The sequence below is a fragment of the Salmo trutta genome, chromosome 9 (assembly GCF_901001165.1).
Source record: "Salmo trutta chromosome 9, fSalTru1.1, whole genome shotgun sequence".
Classification (NCBI taxonomy): Eukaryota; Metazoa; Chordata; class Actinopteri; order Salmoniformes; family Salmonidae; genus Salmo; species Salmo trutta.
In genome coordinates, this window is record NC_042965.1 from 12937918 (window position 1) to 12948557 (window position 10640).

At 39.2% G+C, this 10640-nt stretch overlaps 1 protein-coding gene across 1 annotated transcript; it reads right to left on the minus strand.

The window, feature by feature from the left end:
* Positions 1-1326: 1326 nt before the first annotated feature.
* LOC115199916 (P2Y purinoceptor 2-like) lies at positions 1327-3549 on the minus strand. The gene is made up of 2 exons (XM_029762460.1): positions 3380-3549; positions 1327-2848 (listed from the first exon to the last, which is right to left on the minus strand). Exon 2 carries the CDS (start codon positions 2804-2806, stop codon positions 1865-1867), a length of 942 nt encoding a protein of 313 aa, XP_029618320.1. The 5' UTR covers positions 2807-2848; positions 3380-3549; the 3' UTR covers positions 1327-1864.
* Positions 3550-10640: the final 7091 nt, after the last annotated feature.

Below are 10640 nucleotides of genomic sequence, written 5' to 3' on the forward strand. Positions count from 1 at the left end.
CTGCTTTTCAACAATTGTTATATAACATTGGTAAAATTGTCTAAGATAATCCAGTTTACAAATCCCCAAAATACTAATATTTGTATTATTTTTTAACAAGTACATCTGGACTTCAGTGATGTAAAGTATAATAGTTTTTTTGGGGGGTATCTGTACTTTCCTTTACTATTTATATGTTTGATTACTTTGACTTTTATTTCACTACATTTCTAAAGAAAATTATGTATTTTTACTCCATACCCTCCATTCCCTGACACCCAAAAGTACTCATTACATGTTGAATTCTTAGCAGGACAGGAAAATGGTCCAATTCACACACTCATCAAGAGAACATCCCTGGTCATCCCTACTGATTTTTATCTAGAGGATTCACTAAACACAAATTCTTCTTCAGAAATTATGTCTGAGTGTGTCATTGTCGTGTGTGTAGGTGGCAGGGAAGTCAGGCGCAGGAGAAACCAACTTGGTGTAACTGGAGTAGTTTAATATTATAAAAACAAACTCCAAAAAAACAACGCACATAAAATAAACATGGGTAAACATACCCGTCGCTTACCTATACAAAAATTTCACGAACACATAACCACAAACAATCTCCGACAAGGACATGAGGGAAAACAGAGGGTTAAATACACAGCATGTAATTAATGGAATTGGAACCAGGTGTGTAGGAAGACAAGACAAAACCAATGGAAAATGAAAAATGGATCAATGACGGCTAGAAGACCGGTGACGTCGACCGCCGAGCACCACCTGAACAAGGAGGGGCATCGACTTCGGCAGAAGTCGTGACAGAGTGTTGGAATGTGCCCTTGGCTATCCGTAAATTGACTTGATTGTGCCATCTGGTTTGCTTAATATAAGGAATTGTATATGATTTATACTTTTACTTTTGATACTTGAATATATTTGAGCAATTACATTTACTTTTGATACTTAAGTATGTTTAAATCCAAATACTTTTAGACTTTTAATCAAGTAGTATTTTACTGGGTTACTGTACATTTTACTTGAGTCCTTTTCTATTAAGGTATCTTTACTTTTACTCAAGTATGACAATTGGGTACTTTTTCCGCCACTGCTGGATTTAAACTATAATGATTTTAATATCTAGACTGTATGTTGTTGACATAAAGTAATCATCTCGCTCTCTACCCTCCTTATAATCATGCCAAAGACAACCTGTTATTATAAGCCCATAAGAAGAGAGAATTTACAAAGACTTAAAGCATTACCTCGCTCACACGTGCTGTTCAGAACGGGACTGTGTGAACACCTCGTCACAACTCCTCTAGAGACTTCCTGCTTGAGGCAGTAATAACAAAATTTAACAGAAAGAGGAAAAGCATTTTATTTTTATCCGTTATGCAATCGTCAAACCACAGAACATCCAACCCCAACACCATTACTTATTTTTTTGCTTATAACCGAGTTCAATGTACTTTTTCAAATGAAGGCAGTGGAAAAGGTATTCCTTTTAACATGCATATGATATACACTTTGATTAGTTTAAAACAGAGTATGTTTATAGGTTTTGCTTTACAATTACAGTATCTAATCATTATTACACATCAATAAAGAATACATTTATGATCACTCTCAGGGACATACTTTTTTCCCTCACATGTCCCATGTCAATTCTATGAATACTATCTATGTTATAGATAATAAAACTATACTTTCTCAGGATGATGAAGACACTGAGCAAATGTGATGAGACTACTATGAGGTTTCTTATTCAAGATGTGTTCAAATGATGGGTGTGGACATGTTTTCCTTGTGTTCTAATACAATGGAGGGAGAATCAATAGCAGCATTGTAGCTGATCTGGTCATTTGTGGCAGGGTCTTCTTTGAACTTGACATTAAAATTTTCTGAGAGACCTATGAATAGCCTTGACAAAATTGTGTGATCCAAAACAGTAAACCAATGGATCCAGACAGCAGTTTGCTCCAGCCAAAATCCAGCAAAAATAGTATGAGGTCTCCACCTGCAGAAGGATGCATTGTTCTGGACAGTACTTCTTTAACACGACAGCCACAGTGCGTATCACATGCAAAGGCATGAAGCACAGTCCAAATATCACCAGACACATGGCCACCATTTTACGGGACTTGGCCTTAATACTACGGCCCTTAAACGTGTTGATATTGATACGAGACACTGATCTTGCTATCTGAACATAGCACGTCACTGCCTCTGAGAAAGGCATTAGGAACCCAAGGGTGAGCAAAACGAAGTTGATGGCAAAGTAAGTCTGAATGTAATCTTGCTGATGAATGCTAAGACATTGTATGCTGTTTCCCACTTGGCTTGTGTTAAAGTAGAAACAGGCAATCCCCTTAGCCAGCAAAAGCAGCCAGACTCCAGCACACAGCTTCTGAACAAACGCCTTTCGTTTCATGCAGGAGCCTTGTTTAAACTGGACCACTGCCACATATCGATGAATGCTGATGAGTGTGAGGAACAGGATACTGCCATAGAAGTGAATGATCAGCAGGGCAATCTTCAACTTGCATAGAAAAGCTCCAAAGGGCCAGTGGCTACCCATGACAAAGTATGTTGCCATAAATGGTGCAACTGGTGTGATGATAGCATCACTGACAGCCAAATGAAACTGCAAGACGGCACCAGAGCTCCACTGTGGTATACGGCAGCAGAAGACCCACAGACTGAAACCGTTGAGGAAGAAACCAACCAGGAAGACCAGGAGGAGGAAAACAGTGATGGAGATATGCTGGGGTTCCACTGTACAGACACTGCTGTTGGCTGTAATGTTGTCCAGAGGCAGCATTATGCTTTTCATCTTGGGATGGGATGTAGGGGGATGCAGGACATAAACATTCACCTTGAAAAAGGAACAAATTGCTAGTGAGACCAAAGAAAATGTAGTTTAGTTAAAAATAATGAACCCTTTGTGTGCTACATCCTTGTCAATTCTTGTAAATTGGTGTTTAGTGTAGTCAGACAGTAGAACTGAAAAGCCACTGAACAGGATGTAAAAGTTGGAACTGAGGTGAGAAAAGATCTCACCACGAGTCACCTACCACAAGGACATTGACTTTGTCACAAAATAGCTTTTAATGATAGCAAAAAATAGAACTCCCCGATTTAAAGTATAAATATTATATTTGAAAGTGAACATTCAATTAATGTCCTACCGGAGGTAGACACTAAAGAATTAAAATGTATGTACTCACTACTGTAAGTCGCTCGGGATAAATGTATCTACTAAATGACTAAAATATAAGAATGTAAAGCTAATTCAAGCATACATAACTGAAAACAAGTGTGAGATTAAGGTTACAATATCTCTACACAATGGAACTTGTGATCATGATGAAAAGTCATAAAATCTACTTTCGAGTAGGCTACTTACTTAAGCTTGCACTTGTAGTCCATCAGTGGTACAAGACCTGAATGACAAACATGTTATAATTTCCCCCAACTACAAGAGGTGGTTGCCCACAACCATGCTATGTAAAGCAGACAGAAGCAGAATTGGTCTTTCTCAAAACCACATCAAATCAAATTTTATTAGTCACATGCACGATGAAGGAAAAAGGAAACCGCTCACTGCTCTTGATAGTATCACTGATATTTAATAAGAATACGTATCGGCCTAACGGCCTTCGTCAGAGCTTTTGTGAATTTTCTGAAAACAGCACCTCTATATAGACCTAGCCCCACCCACATCCGTTCCACGCATGGAAAGGGGTTGGAGGCAAAGGAAGAGGCTATTCGCCACAATGTGTGGATGAAGCTATTAATTTGGCATTGGGAAAAACACGAGATGAATTGTTACAAAAAAGACCCGCTAAAGCCAAAGAACACTCCGTAATGTTCACAACCACATATACTTTGAATTAGCGAAAAGTGGGAGGTGTGGTCAAGAAACACTGGCATATTTTATCATCGGACCCAGCTTTGCCGGCTGAATTTAAAAATCCACCACTTATAGGAGAGGTCGCAATTTACGCGATAAATTGGTTCATGCCAACTGCCAGCCACGAAAGAAAATCAACCAGGCTCTTTTACGCCCTTTTCCAAATGGTAGCTATAAATGCAGAGGATGCGCACAGTGCAACAATATGATGAAGTGTGAATATTTCTGCCACCCCCACACAGGAAAACGGTTTCAAAGAAATGATATCATTACGTGTACCACCACCCATGTTATTTACATTATTAAATGTCTATGTGGGCTCTGCTATGTCGGTAAGACCTCCCGCTCTCTCAAACAGAGAATTAGTGAACATAAAAGTTCAATCAGGCGAAACGACAGGGATTATCCGGTCGCAGTACATTTTAATGACCTAAAACATGACATTTCTACCTTTACATTTTGTGGCATAGAGAAAGTCAAGATATCAGACAGGGGAGGTGATATTAATAATACTCTGAGCAAAATATAATTTTTTGGGATTTTCACCCTCCAGACATTATTTCCTAAAGGACTTAATGATGAAATGCCTATGTATGTTATGTTGTGAATTTGAACATGAATTATGTGCCTATTTGAGATTGCTCAGATGTCTTTCGTATGATGTACCCAATGATTAATGAAAACTTGCTATGTCCTCATTGTGGTTTAATGGACGTGTTCAATGCGTCTTATTTATACACTTTTGTAGTGTTTGTGAAATGCATATTGTTATGTTTGGTAGCACTTATTTATTTTTCCTTTGCCTCCAACCCCTTTCCATGCGTGGAACGGATGTGGGTGGGGCTAGGTCTACATAGAGGTGCTGTTTCCAGAAAATTCACAAAAGCTCTGACGAAGGCCGTTAGGCCGATAAGTAAGCTTATTAAATATCAGTGATACTATCAAGAGCAGTGTGCGGTTTCCTTTTTCCTCCTCCTGTTTCAACTGTTGCCATGCACCTGAAATAAGATTGCTCAGATGTGCGAGTGGCTTTTTAATTTTGCATTAGTCACATGCACCAAATACAACCGGTGAATACAACCTTACAGTGAAATGTTTACTTACGAGCCCCTAACCAACAACGCAGTTTAAAAAATATGAATAAGAAATAAAAGTAACAAGTAATTAAAAGAGCAGCTGTAAAATAACAATAGTGAGACTATATACAGGGGGTACCAGTACAGAGTCAATGTGCGGGGAACCAGTTAGTCGAGGTAATTGAGGTAATATGTACATGTAGGTAGAGTTATTAAAGTGACTATGCATAGATAACAACAGAGAGTAGCAGCGGCTCAAGGGGGGGGGGGGGGGGGGGGGGGGGCAATGCAAATTGTCTGGGTAGTCATTTGATTAGATGTTCAGGAGTCTTATGGCTTGGCGGTAGAAGCTGTTTAGAAGCCTCTTGGACCTAGCATGCACTGGAAGGCTACAATTCCCCATCATTTATCAGTCCAATTTTGATGGCCAACTAGCTGAAAAAGTTTGACAGGTTTTATCTAATGTTCCTTCGTTAGATTTTAGATTATCTTGCTCTGGCTAGCATTCGTTGTTGATCTTGTTGATGTGCATAACTGAAGGAGAGAACCTATCTTTTCATGGTTGTTTGATCAATAAGAAGGTAAAGTTCCCAAATGTAAGCGGACTCCTGTGGTATTTACATATTTGCAGAAATCCAGTCAGGCGTTTTTTGTGGCTTTAGGCGAACGCGGTCTAATGATTTAAAGTCGCACTGTTGCAACTGCCTGTAAACACACAGTTCAGTTCAAAGTGAGTGATGGCAGGCCCGTCTGGTAAAAGTTTCATTTGTATAAAGGCCTACTGTAGCTCTGATTGGTTGTGTCACACCGGTCTGACTAAACTCTGGTCCTGGATGAGACATATGTTTTTATTAGGTTTTATTTACTACAGTGTCTATTAATTGTCCAAATGCAAAGCCGCTCCCCCACTCTATATTGCTATCAAATTCTCACAAATGCCTTAGAAAAAACAATGTCTGACAAGCGAGCACTAAGTGTCATATTCTGTATATGAACAGATTAAAATTAGATTACATGATGCTAAAATGCTGTCAGCTAGGTGTTGCCAGAGCCATCTATATAGACGTCGCTGTGGTAATTAGACAAAGAATTCACAAGAACGTAGCAATAATGATTCAATTATTATCATTTCAAGGCATGAGAAAAAAAGAAACCCGCACACTGCTCATGCTAGTATCCTTGCTCTTTATTAAGCTTTATATATCGGCCCCGAGGCCTTCATCAGAGCTTTAGTTGGAGTTTTTAAATGTGCACCCTTATGTAGACACTGCTCCACCCACACTGCTCCGTTCAATGCATCGAATGGGATTGGAGTCGAGGGAAAATAAATACATCCTATCAATTAAGTTGTCATAAATCATCGGGTACAGTGCAATAAAACATGTCAGAGTAGGCCGAAGTGGTGGCATTAGTTAGGAATATTCACACTTCATCATATTGTCGCACTGTGCGCAGCCTTTGCATTTATAGGTTTAAAAGAGCCTGGTTATTATTTTGTGGCTAGCAGTTGGCAGGGATCAATCTGTAGCGTAAATTACGACCTCTCCTATCTATATTGCATAAATGGTGGGTTCTTATATTCAGCTTGCAAAGCTGAACCAGTTAATAAAACATGCCAGTGTTGACAGCATCTCCCACTTTGCGCGAGTTCAAAGTATACGTGGTGGTGAACATCACAGAATGTTCTTTAGCTCTAGTTGGTCTTTTTTTGTAGCAGTTCATCTCATGTTTTCCCCAATGCCAAATTAAGAGCTTCATCCACACATTGTGGAGAGTTTCCTCTTCCTAGAAACCTTTTGGGCATCTCTGCTGCTTTTTCTAGATAGTCTTCTGTGGAGTGGAATATCCTTTTAGGGGGCAGTATTTTCATTTTCGGATGAAAAGCGTGCCCAGAGTAAACTGCCGAGTAAACTGCCCAGAGTGTGTCCCGCAGGTGGGATGGTAGCGTCCCTCGTAGCCCTGAGAAGTTAAAGGGGGCAGTCTGAAAAACGGGCTTCTTGGAAGTCCTCTTTTTAACTTCTTTGGGATAGGGGGCAGTATTTTTATGGCCGGATAAAAAACTTAATCCGATTTAATCTGGTTACTACTCCTGTCCAGAAACTAGAATATGCAAATAATTAGTAGATTTGGATAGAAAACACTAAAGTTTCTAAAACTGATAGAATGCTGTCCGAGTATAACAGAACTCATATGGCAGGCAAAAACCTGAGATGATTCCATGCAGGAAGTGCCCTGTCTGACAATTTGTTGTCCTTCTGTTGCATCTCTATCGAAATTACAGCATCGGAGCTGTTACGTGACACTTTCTAAGGCTTCCATTGGCTCTCTAAAGCCGCCAGAAAGTGGAATGGGGTGTCTGCTGTCTCTGGGCAAAGTATAGGAGCAGAGTTTGTAAGTGGTCAGCCTGGGGACAGTGAGACTGGAGATGCGTGGTCACGAGAACTCACCATTTTTTTCTTTCTCTCTTTGAATGAATACAACGTTGCCCGGTTGGAATATTATCGCTATTTTACGAGAAAAATAGCATACAAATGTATTTTAAATAGCGTTTGACATGCTTCTAAGTACGGTAATGGAATATTTTGAAATTTTGTGTCACGAAATGCGCTCGCGCGTTACCCTTCGGATAGTGACCTGAACGCACAAACAAAATGGAGGTTTTTGGATATAACTATGGATTATTTCGAACAAAAACAACATTTCTTGTGGAAGTAGCAGTCCTGGGAGTGCATTCTGACGAAGATCAGCAAAGGTAAGAGAATATTTCTAATACTAATTCTGAGTTTAGGTTGCCCCGAACTTGACGGGTGTCTGTATAGCTCGCTGTGATGGCTGAGCTATGTACTCAGAATATTGAAAAATGTGCTTTCTCCGTAAAGCTATTTTAAAATCTGACACAGCGGTTGCACCCAGGAGTAGTCTATCTATAATTCTTGAAATAATTGTTAGATATTTTGTCAACGTTTATGATGAGTATTTTTGTAAATTGAATTGCACATTCACCGAAAGTTTTGGTGGGAATACATTTTCTGAACATCATGCGCCAATGTAAAATGCTGTTTTTGGATATAAATATGAACTTTATCGAACAAAACATACATGTATTGTGTACCATAATGTCCTAGGAGTGTCATCTGATGAAGATCATCAAAGGTTAGTACTTCATTTAGCTGTGTTTTGGGTTTTATTGGCACATGTCCTTGCTTGGAAAATGGCTGTGTGATTATTTTTGTCTATGTACTCTCCTAACATAATCTAATGTTTTGCTTTCGCTGTAAAGCCTTTTTGAAATCGGACAATGTGGTTACATCAAGGAGAAGTGTATCTTTAAAATGGTGTAAAATAGTTGTATGTTTGATAAAGTTGAATTATGACATTTATGACATTTTGTTGTTTTTGAATTTCCCGCCCTGATATTTCCCTGGCTGTGTCCCGCCGGTGGGTAGCCCATAGAAGTTAAAGCTTGGTCGCAAATGGGTCTTCCAAATGGACAATGACCCCAAGCATACTTCCAAAGTTGTGGCAAAATGGCTTAAGGACAACAAAGTTAAGGTATTGGAATGGCCATCACAAAGCCCTGGCCTCAATCCTATAGACAATGTGTGGGGAGAACTGAAAAAGCATGTGCGAGCAAGGATGCCTACAAACCTGACTCATTTACACCAGCTCTGTCAGGAGGAATGGGCCAAAATTCACCCAATTTAATGTGGGAAGCTTGTGGAAGGCTACCCGACAAGTTTGACCCAAGTTAAACAATTTAAAGGCAATGCTACCAAATACTAATTGTGTGTGTGTAAACTTCTGACTGACTAGGAATTTGATGAAAGAAATAAAAGCTGAAATAAATAATTATCTACTGTTATTCGGACATTTCACATTCTTAAAATAAAAGTGGTGATCTTAACTGACCTAAAACAGGGAATTTTTACTAGGATTAAATGTCAGGAATTGTGAAAAACTGATTTTAAAATGTATTTGGCTAAGGTGTATGTCAACTTCAACTCATATATAGGTGTGTGTGTGTGTGCACGCACGCACGCACGCACGCACACACATATATATATATAGTTTGGACACGTACTCATTCAAGGTATTTTCTTTATTTATATTTTCTTTATTTTTACTATTTTCTACATTGTAGAATAATAGTGAAGACATCAAAACTATGTAATAACACATATGGAATCATGTAGTAACCAAAAAAAAGTGTTAAATCAAAATGCCTTGACAGCTTTGCACACACTTGGAATTCTCTCAACTAGCTTCATAAGGTAGTTGGTCACCTGCAATGCATTTCAATTAACAGGTGTACCTTGTTAAAAGTTAATTTGTGGAATTTCTTTACTTCTTAATGCGTTTGAGCCAATCAGTTGTGTTGTGACAAGGTAGGGGTGGTATACAGAAGATAGCCCTATTTGGTGAAATACCAAGTCTATATTATGGCAAGGACAGCTCAAATAAGCAAAGCGAAACGCCAGTCCATCATTACTTTAAGACATGAAAGTCAGTCAATCTGGAAAATGTCAAGAACTTGTCAAGAAGTGCAGTCGCAAAAACCATCAAGTGCTATGATGAAACTGGCTCTCATGAGGACTGCCACAGGAAAGGAAGACCCAGAGTTACCTCTGCTGCAGAGGATAAGTTCATTAGAGTTACCATTCTCAGATTGCATCCCAAATAAATGTTTCAAAGAGTTCAAGTAACAGACACATCTCATCATCAACTGTTCAGAGGAGACTGCATGAATTAGGTCTTCATGGTCTAATTGCTGCAAAGAAACCACTACTGAAGGACACCAATAAGAAGAAGAGACTTGCTTGGGCCAAGAAACACGAGCAATGGACAGTAAAATGGTTGAAATCTGTCCTTTGGTCTGATGATTCCAAATTTGAGATTTTTGGTTCCATCCACCGTGTCTTTGTGAGACGCAGATTAGGTCAACGGATGATCTCTGCATTTGTGGTTCCCAACGTGAAGCATGGAGGAGGTGGTGTGATGGTGCTTTGCTGGTGACACTATCATGATTTATTTAGAATTCAAGGCACACTTAACTCGTATGGCTACCACATCATGCTGCAGCGATACGCCATCCCATCTGGTTTGCGCTTAGTGGGACTATCATTTGTTTTTCAACAGGACAATGACCCAACACACCTCCAGGCTGTGTAAGGGCTATTTGACCAAGTAGGAGAGTGATGGAGTGTTGCATCAGATTACCTGGCCTCCACAAATCACCCGACCTCAACCCAATTGAGATGGCTTGGGAAGAGTTGGACCACAGAGTGAAGAAAAATCAGCCAACAAGTGCTCAACATATGTGGGAACTCCTTCCAGACTGTTGGAAAAACTATGCCAGGTGAAGCTGGTTGAGAGAATGCCAAGAGAGCACAAAGCCGTCAAGGCAAAGGGTGGCTATTTTGAAGAACCTCAAATATAAAATATATTTAGATTTGTTTAACACTTTTTTGTTACTACATGAATCCATACGTGTCATTTCATAGTTTTGATGTCTTTCCTATTATTCTACAACGTAGAAAATAGTAAAAATAAAGAAAAACCCTTGAATGAGTAGGTGTTTCCAAACTTTGACTGGTACTGTATGTTTGATGATTTAATTCCAGTACAAGTCATATTGCTTCCCTTGGCAACTTTAATGTTTGAAAATATTTTGGGACTTA

Excerpts from the sequence above, each read along its gene's own strand:
- LOC115199916 (XM_029762460.1), bottom strand. The coding sequence starts at position 2,806 with ATGAAAAGCATAATGCTGCCTCTGGACAACATTACAGCCAACAGCAGT.